Source organism: Sorex araneus, chromosome 2 (genome assembly GCF_027595985.1).
Source record: "Sorex araneus isolate mSorAra2 chromosome 2, mSorAra2.pri, whole genome shotgun sequence".
Lineage (NCBI taxonomy): Eukaryota > Metazoa > Chordata > Mammalia > Eulipotyphla > Soricidae > Sorex > Sorex araneus.
In genome coordinates this window covers 118,994,403-119,016,467 of record NC_073303.1, presented here as the reverse complement: position 1 = coordinate 119,016,467, position 22,065 = coordinate 118,994,403, and the positions used below count along the sequence as shown (strand labels likewise).

Genomic DNA, 22,065 nt, shown 5'->3' with positions numbered 1-22,065 from the left:
CACCAGTGTACACTTTTCTCCACCAATGTCCTCATTATCCCTCCTGCCAACCCCACCCCAACCCACCCCCTGCCTCTATGGCAGACAATTTCCTTCTTACTCTCTCTCTACTTTGGGGCATTATGGTTTGCAAAACAGACACTGAGAGGTCATCATGTTTGGTTCTTTATCTACTTTCAGCACACATCTCCCATCCCAAGTGATCCCTCCAACTATCATTGATTTAGAGATCCCTTCTCTATCCCAGCTGCCTTCTTCCCCAGCTCGTGAGGCAAGCTTCCAACCATGGAGCAATCTTCCTGGCTCTTGTCTCTACTGTTCTTGGGTGTTAGTCTCATATTATGATACTTTATATTCCACAAATGAGCACAGGCATTCTATGTCTGTCCCTCCTTTTCTGACTCATTTCATTTAGCATGATACTCTCCATTATAAGCAAATTTCATGACTTGATCCTTTCTAACAGCTGCATAGTATTCTATTGTGTAGATGTACCAAATTTTCTTTAATCAGTCATCTGTTTTCAGGCACTAGAGTTGTTCGCAGATTCTGGCTATTGTGAACAGTCCTGCTATGAACATACAGGTGCAGATGTCATTCCTACTGTGCTTTTTTGCACCCAGGATATATTCCCAGAAGTAGTATTGCTGGTCGTATGGAAGCTCAATTTCTAGTTTTTTGAGGAACGCCCATATTGTTTTCCAGGAGGGCTGGGCCAGTCGACATTCCCACCAACTATGAAAGAGAGCCCGTTTCTCCTCACATCTGTACCAGCACTGGCCATTTTTGCTTTTTTAGATGTGTGCCAGCACCTATGGTCTAAGAGGGTATATCTTTATTGTTTTGATTTGTATCTCCCTTATTAGTGATGTAGAGCATTTTTTCATGTGCCTTTTGGCCACTTGTATCTTTTTTGAAGAAGTTTCTGTTCATTTCTTCTCCCTATTTTTTGATAGGGTTGGAGATTTTCTCTCGTACAGTTCTACTAACTAAAACTCCTTATCTGATAGGTACTGGGTAAATAATTTTTCCCATTCTGTGGGAAAATTTGATCTGACTTTTATGCCTGGCATTAGAGGTCTGCGTTTATTTTTTTGCAAGTAGCTGTCCAGTTTTCCCAGCATCATTTGTTGAAGAGGCTTTCCTTGCTCCACTTCATATTTCTTGCTCCTTTATCAAAGCTTAAGTGATCATATATTTGAGAGTCTGTGACCAAATATTCAACTCTGTTCCATTATTCTGCAGTCTGTTTTTATCCCAATACCATGCTGTTTTAATTACAACTGCTTTGTAGTTGAGTTTAAATAAAGATGGGGAAGGTGATGCCACCCATCTTCTTTTCCCCAAGGATTTCTTTAGCTGTTTGTGGGGGGTTATTGTTCCATATGAATCTCAGGAGTGTTTTGTGAATTTCTTTGAAGAACGACATGAGTATCCTTATAGAAACCGCACTGAATCTGTATAATGCTTTGGGGAGTACTGCCATTTTGACGATGTTCTACTCGTTCATTATTGGTATATAAGAAAGCCCTGTGCTTTTGAGTGTTGATTTTGTAGCCTGCCACTTTGCCATATAAATCTGTTGTTTCTAGAAGATTTTTTGTAGAGTCTTTAGGACTTTTTTAGCATTATATCATCCACAAATAGTGAATGATATCTGGATGCCCTTGACATCTCTTTCTTGAACTGCTATGGCCAAGACTTCCAGTACTGTATTGAATAGAAGTGGCAAGAGTGGGCGATCTTGTCTTGTCTCCAGTCTTAGAGAAAAGGCTTTTAGTTTCTTCCCATTGAGAATAATACTTTGGGCTTGCGGTAGATGACTTTGACAATATTGAGGAAAACTCCTTCAATTCCCTTTTTGTTGTGTTTTTAACATGAAAGGGTGCTGGACCTTGTCAAATGCTTTCTCTATATCTATTGATATGATTATATGGTTTTTACCTTTTCTTTTATTGATATGTTGTGTTATGCTGATTGACCTGCAAGTGCTAAACCATCCTTGCATCTCCAGGATGAATCCTACTTGGTAATGGTATATTAACTTTTTGATGAGTTACTGAATTGTTTGCTAGGATTTTGTTGAGGATCTTTGCATCTGTGTTCCTCAGGGATATTTGCCTGTAATTCTCTTCCTTTGTGGTAAGTAGAGATTTTTTGAGTGAAAATTCACTAACACTGCATACCAAAAGAATTAATATTGACTAATTTCACAATTTCACAATCATGTTTACTATGGTGCCTCAATAATGAAACTATTTAAAAAATAAAAACTTGGAGAATGAGAAAGAAGAAATACCTGAGATAATTTTCCAGAACTAATGCAAGACAATAGCCATTTTCAGAATTGGAAAACCCAATCCCACCCAGAATAAATAAAAGTAAATTCACACTTAGACCCATCATAGTGAAATACCAGAATACCAGACCCTAAAGGTAACCTAAGTCATGAAAGGACCAAACAAGAAAACTTCAAAATATTGTTTGAAATAACATCTAATATTATAAAGAATATGAACAAAAACAAATCAGAAGAAACACAAGTGTAACAAAACAAAACAACCTGTCCTCATATGGAAGGCGTTTTGGAGACATAGGAAGAGGGATATGGGCACATAGTAGTCTGTGTGGTGCTGGAATGATGTAAGCATGAAAATATCATCAGGATTGTATATAGTACTTCAACAAAAATGGAATGGACAAAACATAATATATATGGGATATGTGTCTATCTATATATCTATAGATATATAGATGTTTTATACATACACACATATATAAATGTATATGTGATATGTATTGATATATATGTACATGTATATCAGAATTGAACTGCCATATGGTCCAGCAATTCCACTTTAGGGCACTCATTCCAAGGACATAAAAACACTCTCTCAAAAAGACATATACACACCAGTGTTCATTGCTGCACTCAGAACAATAGCTAAGATACAGAATCAACCTAGGGGTCCAATGACAGATGAATGAAGTGTGGTATATATACACACATATATACGTGTATGTATATATATACATATATGTATGTACACATACATACACACAATGGAATACTATGAAGTTGCAAGGTACGATGAAATCATGCAATTTGCTGTAACTTGGTTGGACTGGGAAGGTATCATACTGCGTGAAATAAGCCAGAAGAAAGACAAACATAGGATGATCTCTCTTACCCATGGAATATAGCATTCTCGTTGAGGAAATGTATTGTAATAAAAATGGGATGCTTAAACCAAGATTGACCCCAGCGTTTAGAGAGGAGATGGAAGAAGAAAAGAGAATGAGAGTAATGGGTGAATAGTCAGTAGGGCTTTAGTTATACCAGTGATATGAGTGAGGGGTCTAGAATATATATACAGATTCAACTGAATACATGAGACCTAAGCTGCAACCACTGAAATTTTGTAATGTGCCTGTTGACAGGGGTGGGGGGTAAGGGGGGAAGAATGGGAGAATGGGGGAGGCAATCTGGGAATACTGATGGAGGAAAGTTGACACTGATAGAGGTATTGTGTTGAATTACTGTATGCCTAAAACTCAACTATCAGTTGACTTTGAAAATCATGGCTCTTAAATGATATCACTCCCTGAGTGATCAGGGTAAGAACAGAATGCTTATCTACCCCACTTGCAAAAGGGAGAAATGTTCATCATGAAAAGGTAAAAATAGAAGGGGAGGGGAACCAAAGTGGGGAAAAGAAAGCTCATAAAGATGGTACACACACACACACACACACACACAGACACACAAGTCAGTAATTAACAGACATGTCTAGGCTGATTCCAAAAACTTCAAAAATAACCGTGTTCGTCGATACTTGAATAAATCTAAAGGTATGCAGAATATTCCAAAGCAGTGAAAAATGAATAGCAAATATACTAATGTGAATAAATTATCAATGAATCTATTTGAGAAAAGGAAGCCAAAGATGCCAAGTATGACCACAACGAAATGTCAGATATGCTTTTTTTAAAAAAAAAAAAGCAGTAAATACAGCAAAGGATTAACACAGGTATGGGTAATGGTTACTTCTCAGAACAAAGGGAAATAATTAGTGAAGTCTTTTTGGGACACACCTGGCAATGCTCAGGGGTTAATCCTGGCTCTGTAGAATCACCCCTGGTAGTACTTGGGACCAGATGGGATGTCAGGGATCAAAACCGGTTCAGTGAATGCAAGGCAAGCACCCTACCCGCTATACTAGCACTGTGGCCCTGGGCTGCTCAGTCTTAAAAATGAACTAGGACCATTCTACTTATTGAGCCAAGTAGTAGATAGCAGGTATTATGTAGATAATTTTAAGTAGACATTCGCACAATATATATATGTGCATACATACATATGCCCACTTTTGCATATTTCAGCACAGTTTAAATATACATGCATGTGAATGACAGACAAGGACCACAATCGACCATTTAGTGTAAACTTCAAACTTTTTCTTCAATGTGATTATAGTGCCTGTAAAAATTGCTGACACAAAGAGTCTTACTATTTACTGGAGAATAAAGAGCACAAAAAATTAATCAGCACCATCCCATCCAGACCGCTTGTTAAATTTTAAGTTGATTCTAGAACTTTTAATGTAAACCTCAAAAATGAATTTTAACAATGAACAAATGTTGGTGATGGCCATATAATTTTGCCAGTACTAGTAGTACTAGGGCGGCAATAGTGTTTGCATGCAGCTTTTCATATGTAATTACAACTGGTTACAAATTGTTTTCATTTTGCCAAGATTCACCTGAGTTATGTGGAACAAAATCCTCATTTATAAACAATGACAGTTCTAGAAATATTTACCCATTGCAAATCTAGTTTGGACAGATTATAAGAAAAAAAGGATATAAGGACGGACAATGTGATATAACTAAGCCTGCTTCCAATTCCTGGCTTCATTTTCTCTGCTACCCACTACCCAACCTCCACTACCCAACCGCCACCACGATCCAGGCTGCTTTCCGGATGCTCCAGCCGAGCCTCACACATGAATGAAGTTCCACGGGACCCTGATAATGTGGAACTTTGTGACCTTGGACTCTGGACTCAATGGGACCCAGAAGCAGAGATCCTCTGCCTGCTTCTCCCACCCTCTGGTGACTCAGGGATCACACCCATAAGCCACACCCTGCCACACCCTGCTGGCACCAGGGCCACCCTCCAGATCTCAATGGCTGGCTCCTTCCAGACAGGAAGTATAAAATGAGGCCCCCATAGCCATGCCACCAGACTCCTCGGGTACCCCAGAGGGGGCTGGGTGAAAACCCTCCCCACCCCAAGGAACCCAGCCTGGCAGCTGACCTACACTACCTAACCACTGCCATGCTCCAGGCTGCTTTCCGGACACATTATAAGACACTTCCTACCTACTTTCCATAATTGCCACACCATTTTGATGGAGTTCAGAAAGTAGGCAACAAATCAGAAAGAATGATATATACATACCTCTCAGAGAGCCCGGCAAGCTACCGAGAGTATCCTGCCCACATGAGCAGAGCCTGGCAAGCTACCCGTGGTATACTTGATATGCCAAAAACAGTAAAGATAGGTCTCATTCCCCTGATCCTGAAAGAGCCTCCAATTGTTGGGAATGACAAGGAGGGGCTGCTAAAATCTCAGGGCTGGGAGGAATAGAGACACTACTGGTGCCTGCTCGAGTAAATCGATGAACAACAGGATGACAGTACAGTGATTTTCTCTGTAGGATCCTGAATAGCCATGTGAGAATGCTTTATGAAAAATATGTAGTAGCACTGATATTTCAAAGTTTCAAAATATAAGGCAAATATTAAAAATGTCTGTTCCTTACTCAGGCAGGTTAAAAGAAAAAACCCTGCTTGAGACACAGTAAATGCTAAATATTTTAAACTTCCAATATTTGCCCCTTGTGATTTTTTTACCTGACTCACCTTAACTTTGTTTTTAACAGTTATATAAAACAATAGAATGATTTGTTTGCTATTAATGTGCTTCGGTTGAGTTAGTCATAAAAATATTAATGATGCCTGAATTAGAACTCTTTGCCCTTCATCACTAAGAGGAAAAACGTGAAAACATCATTCCTATTTTATGTAGCCAAGTTATTTATGCAATTCTATGTACAGTTCTATTGTAATGGACCTGCACTTCTTATGTGTGTAATTAACTCTACACATGAGGTAAAAGTTTATTTCTATCCAGTTACTGATTACCATTTTCTGGTATTTTGTCAATGATCTTTACTATATGTACTGCCCCCAAAAAAAAAAAAATCTCTAGATTTAGCATTCTCACAAACAGTGGTTATAGATTAATACAAATAGCTCTGGCTTACACTGACCTGTAATCTGTCCCCAAGCTTCAGAATCAATCAGGGGTCCAGAACCAGTACTAGGGGGGAAATCTGAGCTGTATTCTCAACATTTTTCATTAACGTTAAAAGGAAGCTTGATCAGAGGTCAATAAAAGGAGAACATGTATGTATTTTCTTCCTTTGTATTGCTATTTTCAACATAAAAATTTCTGTTGTGATTTAGTTAAAAAACCAAAGTACAAGTCAGAGTAGTTCTGAGAGAAGAATACCCAATCAAGGCTTATATATTTGGGTATCCAACATAAATAAATGCCTGCAACATACAGGCTTTTAGAAAATTAACCTTATACTTATATTTTAGCCTAAGTGACCCAGAAGGCACTTGGTTAAGTACTTAACAGCAGCTTTGATAGTTCCACACTGTAAAAACAAGCAAATAGCCTTCTAGTAGATACTTGAAGAATGTGCTATATATCTATACATATGTATATATATACACACACCACACACATATATATAGCAATATGTGGCCAGTTTGATGCAGCAATTAAAATGTTTGGAATAGGAACATATGTAACAACTTGTATGGATTTAAAGGGCACTGAGTGAAAAAGCTAACCTCTAAAAAATCATACATCTGAGGCCAGAGGGCTAGTACAGGGGTTAAGGCTCTCGCCATGCACATGGCTAAAACCAACTGAATGCCAAACAGCACACGTTACCCCAAAGCCAGGAGTAAACACAGAGCACCCCCAGGTGTGGCCCCAAACCAATAATTATATAAAATTATTTAATTATTAAATTACTTTGTAAAAGGGGAGAAAATAGGTTAGGCAACATAGTAACTAGCATTTCTGCAACGTCCTGTGACTTTATCAAATAAATTGCTGTATCAAACAAACCTATGTTGTACACACAAGAAAATTCACCAGATAAAATGAAACAGCCAATTTTATTTAAATTTCCAAAATTATATTCAATATGCTAGTTGTTTTTTTAAATATGTCATCCTTTATATAATGGTTTCATTAGTTCATCTTTCATTTTTGAGCTTTTTTCATTCCCTTCTTTATAGGTCTTCAGTAAAAGCCAGAGTCTTGAGTAGCCCAGTTTGGAGCCTAAAATATACAAAGAATCATTAAGGTGAAAACAAATATACTTTCTGAAAGAGCTAGCAGGAAAAAGTGATACTGGCATTTTACAAAGTTTTTAACCATCTCTACAATTATTAAATGTCAGATGCCCTCCATAGAACAATATATCAACTAATAACATTTTTGAATAATCGTAAGGTAAAATAAATATGAACAAAAATGATACTGACATGCAGAAAGAAATATTCTTACAAAAGCAGTTTTCCAGGGGCCAGAGATATGATAAAAGGGGTAGAGAACATTATCTTGCATATGTGAGGCTCTGGGTTTAATCCTTGACACAACGTGACCAACCCCTGACCCCCAGCACTGCAGGATATGGTCCCCATGACATATTTTTAAAAAGTCACTTTCCAGATTCAGTTATTCTAGACTTGGATGGAATAAGCATGACTCTTTCTTCTTATAAAACTAAGAACTGTTCTAAGGACATAAACTTGCAGCTGAAACCTCAACCAAATAAAGTCCTTGAATGTCCTACAACTGCTTCCTAAAAATTTCCTACCCTCTAGTTACACATAATCATAATGTCCTCTAGTTACACATAATCATAATGTCTAAAGAACTTTGAAAGTGGTTAGGATTCCAAATATTATAATCACATTGCTTTAATATCACATTCCTTTAATACCTAATCACATTGCTTTAATATCTAACATGTAGGATAATTTATACCAAAGGCATACAAATATTTTGACATGATTAAATATATGACTAAATTTTATGAAATGCACACTGATACACACAAGATCAACATTTAATGAAAGTGCTTCTTATATTTAAAAAGAACACACATTTCGAGCACTTGAGATGAGATATACATGCAAGTTATCATCTGTTAGCATCAAAATGATGTTTTGAAAACCCTGAGAAAACGAGTTAATAAAGTCAAAGGAAGAGTAAAAGAAAAACTGTTACAATAAACTAGGAACACTTATTTTCTAGTTTCCTTAAAAATAATGTATATAATACATCTGTATCACTGTATCACTCTCATCCCGTTGCTCATCGATTTGCTCGAGCAGGCACCAGTAACATCTCCTCTCCATGTGAGACTTGTCGTTACTGTTTTTGGCATATCAAATAAGCCACGGGTAGCTTGCCAGGCTCTCCAAGAGGGGCAGAGGAATCGAACCCGGATCGGCCACGTGCAAGGCAAATCCACTGTGCTATTGCCCCACTGTGCTATCGTATTATTGGGGTGATAAAACATCTAAGGAAAGATTTTCTAAGTTTAGTAGTTTTTTAAAACGTTCATATGCCTAACAAAAATTTATATATATGTATACACACACACATATATATAAGAAACACCACATACAACAGATATCAAAAGTTCTCATTTCAAGTCCCTGCAACATTTAACATATTAATGCTAAATATCAGAAAGAACAGGAAATGTGTTTCTTACCTCTGACCTACTATTCTGATTAAGTTTCTTCTCAATATTCATGGCCAGCATTTGGCTTCTAAATGAGAGGCTTTTAGTTTTTTCAATCACTTGCTGATAGGGTGACACAGCATTGTTACCCATAACCACATGACCCTAAGTTGAGAAAGAGGAAAACAAATACTGTAATGCAAGTTTCCAAGTCAGTCCTGAGACTGCCCCAACAATACCCAACTGCTGCACACGGTCTTTATGTGATGTGCAAAGATAACATTCATCCAACAACAAATAGTATATTGCCACCAACCACAAAGCAACAGGTTACAAAAAAAAGCAAATAATAGAACATATAGTCAGAAGTCCCCCCAAATATAGAATTAGCAACTGATTAACGAGTGTGTCATGTTGCAGGCATAATACCCACCAACTTAGAATCAATCTTCGCATCCAGTCTTGCATTTCTAATCAAATTTACAATCCACCTTTCAGCTTCTTCTGGAGTCATATTCAGTTTATCTGCCAACATACTAATGAAAAGGGCAAAAGATTAGTTGGTCCTAAAAACTTGTATGTACTTATGACCTTGACCCATACCCCGCATATACACATATTCTCAGCATCGTTCACCAGCTGGTAAGGGCCTGAAGCAGGGGGTGGGGGTGGGGGTGTTCGTCACCTTATTTTCCACCTAACAGAAATCCTTCCAGCATTAAGACTAGTATCTAACACTTGGATGATGCTCAACTAGTAATGGTCTAACAGAAAAGGTTTTATCATGCACAATGATTCTGTAAGTAATCATAAAACAAGTAATAATTACAAAATGAAACAGCTGAACAAGTCCAGAGCTAAAGTGTGCCTCTCCTGGTGTAGGTAGGAAAGGAAAAGGTTGAAAGAGAAAAGACCCAAGAAGTCTAGCAAACTTGTGCTGAATGAACATGCCGATTTCAGAAGGAGGGAGTTGACGGCAAAGGACTTCTGGATCATCCGTTTTTTATACCTATACTCAAAAGCTGGCAAGCCTAACACTGGGCTACCACTGCCAGGGTGAGCAGGAAGTGGCCATATTCAAGGTGAAACGCGCCCAGGGAAGTCACAGTCTCTGCTCAGACAGACTCCTGACTGAGCTGACCTAAGTCCCACAGAACAGGTTTCCTCTGAGACCAGATACAAGCAAGGCAAGGATGGTCACTTTTTCTGCTATGTAAAATAGTTTTATGAGGTCCTCGCTATACCAATCAGGCAAGAAAGAAGAAAGTAAAAACAAAGGCATACAATTAGGAAAAGCTACTAAATTTGATGTTTGCAGACGACATGTGACCCTAAATGCTACACTAAAAACTCAGAAACATTAAGTCAATACAACTGATCATCACAGTATAAAAATCAACAAATAAAAATGCTGTATTTCTATATACAAGTAACAAACTAGAAGAAAATAAGACAATTCGATTTAAACTAGTGTTTCAAAACACCAAATAATTGAGAGCCCAAAGAAAAACTTCTGGATTTATGGACAGTTAATCCATGACAAAAGAGCTGGGTGCATGAAGTGGCACAAGAAAAGGTTCTTCAACAGAAGGTGCTAGGAAATTTACAGGTGTGGAATAACTGCAAAAGTTGTTGAGACAACTGGTAAAAAGTGGATACACATCTCACACCATAGAAGTTAATTCAAAGCATGTGAAAGATTTTGCACTTTTGTTCTCCCTGCCTCCTCTCTGCCCTTGCATTCTTTCTGGTTTTGGGGTCATGCATAGTGGTTGCTTAGGGCTTAGTCCTGGTGTGCTCAGAGATCACTCCTGGCAGTGTACTGTGGATTGTGTGGGGTGCTGGGGATAGAATCCCAGTCAGCTATCTGAAAGGCAAGTGCCCTGCCCACTGTATTCCAGCCCTAGATTAAAGAATTTCAGATTTGGGTCTGAGACAGATCAAGAAGCTAGAATACGTGCTTTGTATTCAGGAGGTCCAGGTTCAATATTACATGCTCTGTTGAGCACTGTAGAAAGTGACCCTGAGGAGTTAGCTGCGAGTGGCCCTAAACACTCTTGGGTGTGGCCCAAGAAACAAAGGTTCCTTTCTCTCCAACAGGTGTTCCTTTTTTGTTTTGACCAGACACAGCAGTGCTCTGAGGCTACCAAGCTTTGTGTTCCTTTGGAGACCAAGTGGTGCTGGGGACTCAAACCTGGGATTCCCGCCTGTAAAGCATGCACTGTCTGGCCATGACGCTCGTTTCTGTCAATGTCAGCCATCTTACTCTCATAGGTGTCGTGGTGATACTTGATTTTCATTTATCTAATAATCCAAAATAACTATTCAAACCTGTCTATTTTTTTTTAAATTGGGTTGTTCTTTGTTGTTAAACTGTTTTTAACCTATTATCCCCATGAAGTGCAAATAGTATTCAATATGCCATCTTTTTCTTCTGCTTATATTCTCAGCTTAATATATAGTTCATCTTTGCTTAAATTTCCCCTGTGATTGGGGCTGAGTCTCCAGAGATATTCTAATGCTGATGTCATGGAATTCTTCACTTAAGCTCTTTATGGTTTGGGATCTTACAGTTAGGTCCTTAATACTGTAATTTTTATTCTTACAAGATAAAGTGGCCCAGTTCACTCTTATGCATGTAGCTGTCCAGTTTTCCCAATACCACTGGAAAAAGCTTGGTACTAGGAAAGTTTGCTATTGAAGAGCTTTCCTTTCTCTACTGTATGATGTTGAAATCCTTATCATAAGGATTAATAAATGTGTGGGCTTATTTTCAGGCTCTATATATTTTTACTTCAATACCAAATATAGTCTTAATTACCATTACTTTGTAATTAAGTTTCATATCAGGTAACTTTACACTTTCATACTTTGTTCTTCCATTTCTTTTCCACATAAGGATTGCTTTAAGCTATTAGTCTGCTAGATTCCATATAAACCCTAGCATTTGGGGGGTTCAATTTCCTCTTAAAATGGACATGTGGCTTTTATGTTAATTTTCCCCATCCATGCATAAGGATGTTTTCCCATTCCTTTAGCATCTAGTAGATTTTATTATGAAGATCTTTCATTTTGGGGGGGTTGAAATCCCTGTATGTTTATTTTAATGTATTTCAGAGTATTTTATTGTCATGGATGCAACTGTCACTAACTATAAACAAATTCTACAATTTTTCATATACTGACAATACAACAAGATAGTTTACTAGTCACTGTTTCTAATAACTTTTTAATGGGTCCTGGGTTTTCTACATATATTACCATATCATGTGCAAATGACGCATATCACATACAACTGACCTTTTCTCCAATCTGATTTAATTTCCTTTTATTATAAGACCTCTGAAATAAAAATTAAATGTGATTCCTAATTCTAAAGAAAAATCAGTTTTTCACCAGTGAGTATGGTTTTAGACCTAGTTTTATAGTATAGAACTCTTTTTTTTTTCTTTTTGGGTCACACTTGGCGATGCACAGGGGTTACTCCTGGCTTTGCATTCAAGAATTACTCCTGGCAGTGCTCAGGGGACCATATGGGATGCTGGGAATCAAACCCAGTCGGCTGTATGCAAGGCAAATAAATGCCCTATCTGCTGTGCTATCGCTCCAGCCCCAGTATACATCTCTTATTATGTTGAGATATATACTTTCTATATAAACAACCCTTGTTTTGGGGGATACTGGGAACAGAAACCAAGTCTGACAGATATAAAGCATGCATGTGTTTTACCACTGAGCCACATCCCTGGCCCTTCTATCACCATTATTACTGGGAGTTTTAATCATGAATGGTTACTGAATCTTGTCAAATGCTTTCTTAGTATCCAATGATATAATCATGGTATGTTTTTCTGTAATTATTAATAGTACATTTCATATTGATTTGTGTAGGCTAAACCATCCCTTTCTCTCTAAAATAACACCCACCCACTTGTGACATATGATCTTTCTGAATTCAATTTGCTAGTAGTTATTTTGAGAATATTTGCATCTAAGTTCAGAGATACTCATATACAGTTTATTTTGGAGTGTGTGAGCGCTTCCTTATCTGGTTTGGCTATCAGGGTTATGAAAGTCTAATAAAATGAATTTGGAAGTATTCCTTCTTGGATATTTTTGGGCAAAAGTCTGAGAATAGGTCCAAGTATCTTTTTTTAAAAATAGAAATGTTGAAGCTAGAGAGAGAATACAAAGGAGGTAAGGCGCTTGCCTTACACATGGCAACCCCAGTTCAATCTACTACATCACATAAGATCCCCTGAGCACAGTGGGCTTTGTGCCTCCTCCAATACGCTCTATCAAATTAATTCATTTTCAAAATTTGACATGTTGAGCCAGTATGTGGCTCTGTGGTCTTGCATGCATGTGAAGCTCAGGATTTGAGCCCAACACTGGGGGTGGGTGAGGGGATAGATTTTTAATTTTTTTATTATTTTTTTTTTTTTTTGCTTTTTTGGGTCACACCTGGCGATGCACAGGGGTTACTCCTGGCTCTGCACTCAGGAATTACCCCTGGCGGTGCTCAGGGGACCATATGGGATGCTGGGATTTGAACCCAGGTCGGCCGCGTGCAAGGCAAACGCCCTACCCGCTGTGCTATCTCTCCAGCCCCCAGGGATAGATTTTTTAAACAGAAATTTTATTTCTAAAAATTACCATATGCAATTGGTATCATAGAAACAATTTTTAAAAATATAAAGAAAATCTATTTCAAATGTTGCTTTAATAGTAACAACACTATTTAAACATACAGGATTTCTCTTTGTGCTTGCTATTTCCAACTCACAAGGGTCTCACTAAACAGCACCATCATAGTCTTCTAAGATACCTCTTCCAACTGTGGCACATCTCTTTCAAGTTTTCGTCACTGTCTATCTTTCTTATAGCATTTATATTCAGTCCTGGCTTCCAGTATCGCTCACCAAAGCTATTTTGTTGACTGAATAAATCAAACAACTGATGCACCACATACAGAATGCAATACGTATTTATTTTTAAATACCCAGGGAATACTCTAGTTGAGACTAGATTTTATTATGATTTTCTAGTTTTCTAAATAATTTACCTCTCAGACTTTCATTATCTACTTTATCAGGTTAGTCCTATAATCCAACTAAGCAGTTTATACTCAAGTTCCTTTCAAAATATTAACAAAACCCTCAGAAGAAAAAAAGTAAAATTCCAACTTCTATGTTCTTACTCATGGTACTCTACAATTTAGCAACCATCTAGTTTTCCAACCACCCATTAATCTCCTCTATGGCACAACATGCCAGCCAACCAAACCAATTCTCTTCTTTCTCTGTCATTCATTCAACAAAATATGAACCAAGTTAAACTGCTAGTGATAAAATACAGTCTGTTCCCCACTTCTACCAAGTATGAGTTGGACTTTAGAGATGGAACAATCACACAATGCCCAGAAATATAAGTATTTTAAGAGTAGTAATGAAAAAGTTTAAGGAATTACATCACACACACACCCGCACCCACACCCACACATACTGTTAAGGGACTATTTCCAAAAAAATATTTAATTTCAAATTTTTTAAATAATACAGAGCTTTGTTTTTGTAATAATAATTTCAGCTATTTATGCCAATTTCCCCCCCAAGCTTCAATGAGTTATCTTTTATAACCTCTGTTTGCTGGACCATGCCACAGGTCCTGTTATTCTCTATGCCTGTATCTTAAGCAAATAAACATTTGGGATAGAGCATTTGGCATGACCTGAATAGTCTGGTTTTCCAGATTTAACTTGACAGGTTTCATTTATCTCAAATACTACTGACTTAGGCATAAAGACATGGAATCTCCTGCATTTCAATGAACACTGTGACCATATGCTTATCATATCCAAAGTACTTGCATCCTTTATAAAGACATACACTGATAAAGATGAGTGTCAAGTGTAGAATGTGTTTAACTATAAGATTAGCAGGAACTGGGATAAAATTTAGAAATTTATCACTAAATTTTCCATCTTGTTAAGTAAAAAGTAAGAAGTGTACTAATTTATAACAGAACTGTGATAACTCTTATCTCCATCTGAAAATAAATCTTCATTTCTCATATATATCAGAGAGCAAATTAAAATGTTAAGTTGCCATGAGGCAATAAAAAATACAAAAAAAATATAAATTGCCATTTAATATAACAAGCAAAATAGCAGAATGACTTCATAACTTTAAAAAAAATGCAAGAGTAGTTGGCAAATACCTTCCACAAGAAGCCAAAACTTAGTCCCAGTAGGGACAAAATATTAATGTATGTGCTAACATGTTTATCATACACATTCAAAATATTACTTACATACTGTTTTTATCTACAACTAAAAGTTGGTCCAAGAATTACTCTAGAACAGCTTTTCAATTTCAGAAACACACCATATCTGATAAACTATTCAGCTACACTACATTAAATCCCACCACAGTAATGTTTCTTGACAGATGTTGCATACTTTATGGTAAACAGATTTGTAACTTATCCTACAAGTCTATAGGCTTGTATATAAATGGATAAAAACATTCTTAATATGCATGTTATAAAGATATGACGATCATATGTACTTACAGCCACTTAGTCAAAAACCTATCATCAGAGTGTTCCAAACTACACATGGAAAGAATTGCTTAATAAACAATCATAGACTTTATAATACAAATCTATTCAGAATTTCAAATGGTTCCACTGGAGCAAACAATGGTCAGAGTTTGATCCTTGTATGTGTTCCCCAGTGCCAGCAGGAGTGATCCCTAAGAATAGAGTCAGGTGTAAACTAAGCCCTGAGCACAGTCAGGTGTGGCCCCCAAACAAAAGAAACCAAGACCCGCCCCCCACCCACCCCCAAATCATGTACTATTATCTAACCTGAGGCAGAGATAGACCAACATAAGTTGGAGTATTTTGTTCTAGTTAGTACACAGTTAGGAGTCTTATGGTTTAAGTCCTTTAAAACTCATCTGAGTTTCCTGAAACCATCCATTTAGACCCCTTCTCTGATTTTCTAATCTATAAATTATGACCATATCATTCTCTCTTCCTTCTTCAAAATACCCTTCCTGATCTTTCTTCAAAACACCTACTTTGCAGTTTTATATTTACTTTCTACGTTTCTCTAGATTTTAAGCTCTATGAGGGTATACTTCCTACTTTCTACCTAAAGCCAGGACTAAAGGTTACTCATTCACATTGCTACTATTTCTTTATTGAACACTTATAGCAGTTCTGCCATTAATCATAGTGTGACCACATCACACAGATTTTACCTCTTTACAAAGATTGAAAAACACCTTTAAAAAAGGTTTTGATACATATTTGAAATGATAAAATGATAGAAATGGAGAACAAATGAATAGCCGGCGAGAGGTTACCTAGTAGTAGATACAGCTATAAAACAGCTACTTGAAGGATATTCTCTGTCTGGACAGCAATGTTCTGCATCTGACTAGATCAGTATCTGGTTTGTCAGATACTAACAATGAAGGAAACTGTAATGGACATAGGAGACCTCTCATTTCTCACAATTGTATGTGATTCTATTATAGGCTCAAAATTAAAAGTATAATAAAAAATACAAAAAAGAACCAAAAAGAAGCTTTGAAAAAAATACAGGTCTGGGCTGGAGAGATATAACAGCGAGTAGGTAATTTGCCTTGCATGCACCAGCCTGGATTCGATCTCTGGCATCGCATATGGTCCCCCAAGCCACCAGGAGTGACTCCTGAATGCAGAGCTTGTAGTAACCCCTTGAGGAGTAACCCCTGAGTACTGCCCAAACAACAAATAAGGAAACAAAAAAACCACAGAAGTTTGAGATTCCTTCAGAGGCTTTTGGTTTTTAGGATTTGGGACCATTTATTCATTTCTGAATGTGCATTTTGAATCACTAATTTATATCAATTGATTACCACTAATTTATATCAATTGATTACCCAAACCTAATTGCAAGGAATTACTAGAGGTTTAAACATGGATTTTACAGATTTTTTTGACTCCAGAGATTTTAATTGGGAAGATCTGGTATAAAGCCAGAAAATCCATTCCAAGTGATTTCTTTTTTGTTGTACAAAAATTCTCCAGATGATATGGGTATACAGCTATGTTTTAAAAACTTTAAATTAGGGAACAATGATTTTTTTCCTATATATTTTTAAGAAATTAGCTCTTGTTTGTCACTCCAAGACTGACAATACATTATTGTGAATTCCAAGTGCATTTAAATTAAGATGTTTGCTTCAAAAAATCCAATTTAAATGGTTAATTATTTTCAGCCATATTCCTAACCCATTAGGGCAGCTTTAAAACATAAAGACGCTAACCTCTGGATAAAGTTTGACTGGACACATCCCCCCCAGCTGTTATTATTGTTTTCAACACTCCCACACTACATCAAACTATACTTTCTGTTCACCTTACCTTCTGAAGTCATTACAGCTTAAAGCTATCAAACTACTGATTTTCACTCCATTATTCTAGCAGGCTGTAACCATGTGCTTCAAAATGTTCTCAATTCTAGATGTGCTCTGGGTTTAGTACCCTTAAAGCACAGCATAATACAGCATCGTGGCATAGCATATTTAGAAAATGAGAATTTGTGATTGCTTTACAGAATATGTATTTGTAAAATAAAACAATACAGAGTCTAAAACAGAGTATAACATGGTTTCTTTATCCTTTGGTTCAAATAATGACAAATACTTGATGCTTGTAAAGATACAAATTAATCAGACTGAAAAAAAATAGAGGTGTAGTAATTAACAAATGCCAAAGAACTATCAGCCCAATCTGTCATTAAATAAGAATTAAGCTGCTCAATTTCTCTAGCCTTAAGTTTATTGATTATTAAGCAAGAATTACCAAACAGCGATGCTGTACCAAACTAGATTTTGTAAAATTGCATTTCTTTATAAGCCTAAGGGTTCCATACAGGTGTCTGAGCAGCCAGAAGTTGGGGGCAGAGGGAGTTATAGTACAGACCCCACACAGATAAGGGGCTCTAATTTCATCATCAATCTGACTATCTATATACTTAATATTTGCATTCTTATATACCTATATGTCTAACATTTCATTCTGAAGCAATGTGTTTACAGGCTTACACTTACACCACTATTTAAAAAATGATTCAAAAACCATGATTTAATCACCTTAGATCAGTCACGTTTATGAGTGCTCAAAAGGTACCTGTGGATATTGAAGACTGCGCTGAATAAGGCAAACAGAACACGCTGACATCACTGCAGAAAGTTCTACTGCAGTCCTACTGTAAATGATTCAGTAACGCTTTTAGGTCAGAAAAATCTTAATTTCTTCCAGTTCCAAAAATTTTCAATATCAATTGAAGAAAATAAAGTCATCAACGTATTCAAACTATCTAATTTAGTAAATTATTTCTCAACTAGCAGAAGTTTAAACAACCTAAGAACCAAGACTATCATTAAGAAATACATGATTTCTGAATTTTAGAAAGTCACTACAACTTTTTTTTTGGTGCGACTCAGGCAGTGCTCAGAACTTACCTGACTCTGCACTCAAGGGATCACTCCTGGTGGGCTCAGGGGGACCATAAGAGGTACTGGGGATTGAACTAGGTCCGGCATGAGCTAGACAAATTCCCTACCTGCTGTGCCATTCCCCTCCCTCCAAAATCTCTAGAATTTTAGTTTAACTCTACAAGAAACAATCCAAACTCTAAGAACTAGAGAACTATCAAAACCCACACAAATATTTTAATTCTGAGGTAATGGTATTATTATACAATAGTTCAGGACAAACACCAGTGACCAGATTCTAGTAAGAAACAGGGAAAATGCAACAAGGAAAATCAAAATATTAGCATACTTCTTTCACAAGCCCCATTTTTATAGAAGGAAGGGAGAGGGAAGAGAAGGAGAAGAGAGGAGGGAAGAAGAATACTAGAATTCACTGAATTATGTTCTATTAGCAGACAAAATTAGCCCTATTTTCACTGCTAATAACACTACAAATCTTTGTGCATTCTTTAAGAGATTTCAACTTTAAAAAGTGTATGTCTCTAGCTACAGTAAAGTGCTAACAAAACTGAAGTCAAGTTTCAATTCCCATAGTAATATTTCTATGATCACACTATCCTACTGGAATAACCACTTCAATGACAACCACTAAATTAGGCAAGCAAGTCTGGATGCCTTAGTAAAAAGAAATGACACTAAAGAAAACTAGTCTACACACAATTCCTAAGAGGCAAACATTAAAGTAGGTTTTCAACATTTATGCAGTATTCACTGGTTGGCTTCATCTGTGGCCAAGGGCATTAGTAATTATTCAAATTCTAATATATAAAACTAGTTTCTAATAAGTTATGTAAGTTTCACAATTTCCCCCCAATAATTTTCTCACACAACAGAGAAAATTTCAACTAAAATTCACTATAATTTTTCCATGTTTCAACATTTTAGGATGTCATAGAAGTTTGCTATAAGAAAATATAAATATATAATTAAATAAAACAAACTCAATTAACTGAAATGATTACCAAATGTGATCTTTCAACAGAATTTCCAATTTACTAAGGACTAATTCCTTATTTAAACCCCTACTGAATACCATTCTAAAACTGGCTATTCCTCCCCCTGCCCCAAGGTGTCTTAAAGTTTACGTCTGAAAACAAGCTATGGCACACATGGGAGCTATGTCTCTAGGAACCTTTATCTCTAAAGAAGATATATTTAAGTTAGTAGAACACGCCACAATTCAAACAAAAGTTAGCATTTACATACTCATCAGATTTTTTTCAATTAACTGAACTCCTATGTACACATAAATTTACAGGAATGTAAAAGTAGAAAACGTAAATCAAACCAAGGTGTTCTTACTTAATGCTAATACACTGGTGGATGCGACAAAAAGTCTCAAATATGAAGAGACGGGCGTTTTCTATGAAATCCTCGAGACAAGCCACCAAGAAGAAGTCATTTACAAGCACCTATGTGTATAAAACAAAAGAAAATAATGACAAGTAACTTTTTAAAATTAACACTTTATTGTTCTATTTCCAATTCTGTCATGTGTATCACCAATTTTACACCACTTAATAGAAAACTGCGTTCAAGTTTCGTATATTTTCATCAATAAGTGCTGTAAGAAAAAAACACCCTAATATCCACAATATTTCTCTATTCCACTGAAGACTTGAAGAACTCTGTGACAAAGCTGTCTTATCATTCAACCAAAATGATCCATAGATAACATATGCCAAAAACAGTAACAACAGATCTCAGAATGAAGATGTTACTGGTGCCCGCTCGAGCAAATCGATGAGCAATGGGATGACACTGATGATAATGATTCTAACTATTTAAAATAGATATGGACATATATTTGTTGATGTGAAAGTAAGTAGACAACGGAGGAAAAACATAAAGGGATAGCTCCTATTTCACAGACAGTTGTCATAACCAAATGTCTTAACTTCAAGAAAAACTACCAACTGTCCTTCAGTTTCAAATAGATCTAGATACACGGGGGGTAACAGTATTTTATAAGTCATACACGACTACACTAACATGAGGTACCTACACTAGATTCCTATTCATATTTTTTCAATGTTCATAAATTAACTCTCCCTATCTTCACCTTAGAGAAGTAATATTAGTCCTTGATCAAACTTTGCCCATTTGCCTACTAACATCTGAGCTCAAAACTAAACGTAATGGGCCAATGATCTGACTCAAGTGATAGAGCAAAAGCCCTTCCTGCCTGTTCAAGGCCCTGAATTTAATGTCCAGCACCAGACAGTAGCCCTGCTGACATATGGCACCCAGACTTGAACATCCAAGTATGACTTCTAGAACAATAAAAAATAAAATTGATGAGACTTATTAATTTGGTAAATGTATTAAATATAGACAAATTCTTAAGTTTACTTAAACTTGCAAATTTATTAAAAATAAGCAGCCTCTCCCATTTGCTGAGATGCTTCAGTTTCTATCAGAAGGTACCAATTATAAAACTCATATTTAATAAGTTTAATGGTTTGTAACAAATGCTAAATATAACTTAAAAATGTCTAAAGATGTATCACCCATTCAACAAATTGAGAATCAAGTCAAAATGTGCAATTCAATTGTACAACCCAGTCCAAATAGATGAAATATTTCAAAACGCTAAGATATGAAAGTTATCGGTATAAATGATAAATTTTACAGTACATCTAATGTTTCAATAAACTACTGGAAAAAAGTACACAGACAGCAATATGAAAAAATATTAGTTCAGCACATTTCTAAACAATCTCCCATCTTATGATTAGTACTTCTGATATAATTATTTTTAAAAGGTGTAAAGTTAACTTTTAAAATATCCAGAAATTTGAGAGTATTATTAATTTAAGGTCAAATTTTATACTTACTGATTCACATTCTCTCAGCTTTTTCTGAGCCCCATCAAAGTCAAAATTAACATATAGGCATTCAACAAATTCGGTAATTGGGTCCTTGTATGTGTAAGACTCCTGTAAAATTATATAAAAGGTCAAGATCAATTTGATTCTAAATTGTTTTTAGTAGACTAGCCTAAGAACATGCCAATATTCTTGTTTTCTCCTACATTCCCATTACTTTCTAATAAATTGTCTTTATCATATTCTCAAAACAATTGCTCATATTCTGATTCAGACAACACTAAGCATGCAATGCCTTCCAGAAAAAGTTCTCTAATTTCTTGTTCTAAAGCCTCTCTAAAAGCTTTCACATTTTATTTCAGAGAATATTATTTCCCTTACTCAATAATCAATGAAAATAGCCCTCAAAGAAGGATATTCATACCCTTCTGGGTAATTTTCTTAAGTGAATTCTCTTTGTACCTAATCTGTTATGTCAAATATAAAGTTCCTTTTTGTACCCATCGCTATTATTAAGAAACACTAAAAGTCAAAGAACAGGACCGCAGTTTTTACAAAACTTAAGAGACTACTAATTTTGCATGTGAAAATCACTACTCTGGAATAAAGCAGGTACTGTCCTTTCTGGCACCAGATTCTTTTACTCTTCGTACGGGCAATACTAATATGCGATGTATATTAAGTACCCACCTAGCACAGGGTAATACTCATTGACATCACATCTAACACAAGCATATTTTGCACTTAAAGACAGCAAGAGCCCACTGGGGGTTTCATTTTTTTCTAAACTTAAAAAGATATTGCATGTCTGAATCCAAATCATGAACAACTTTGTAA

General features: G+C 36.3%; 1 protein-coding gene across 1 annotated transcript in view; it reads right to left on the bottom strand.

Annotated features, from left to right (window-relative positions):
* Positions 1–7,244: 7,244 nt before the first annotated feature.
* The window catches only part of EIF3E (eukaryotic translation initiation factor 3 subunit E), a 38,940-nt gene continuing 24,119 nt past the window's right edge, over positions 7,245–22,065 (bottom strand). Inside the window, exons 9-13 of the mRNA XM_004607671.2 lie at positions 21,238–21,339; positions 19,703–19,812; positions 9,280–9,382; positions 8,877–9,011; positions 7,245–7,429 (exon numbers count right to left, since the gene is read on the bottom strand). Coding sequence (XP_004607728.1) covers positions 7,391–7,429; positions 8,877–9,011; positions 9,280–9,382; positions 19,703–19,812; positions 21,238–21,339 — 489 coding nt within the window. The 3' untranslated portion in view covers positions 7,245–7,390. The remainder of the gene's footprint in view (positions 7,430–8,876; positions 9,012–9,279; positions 9,383–19,702; positions 19,813–21,237; positions 21,340–22,065) is intronic.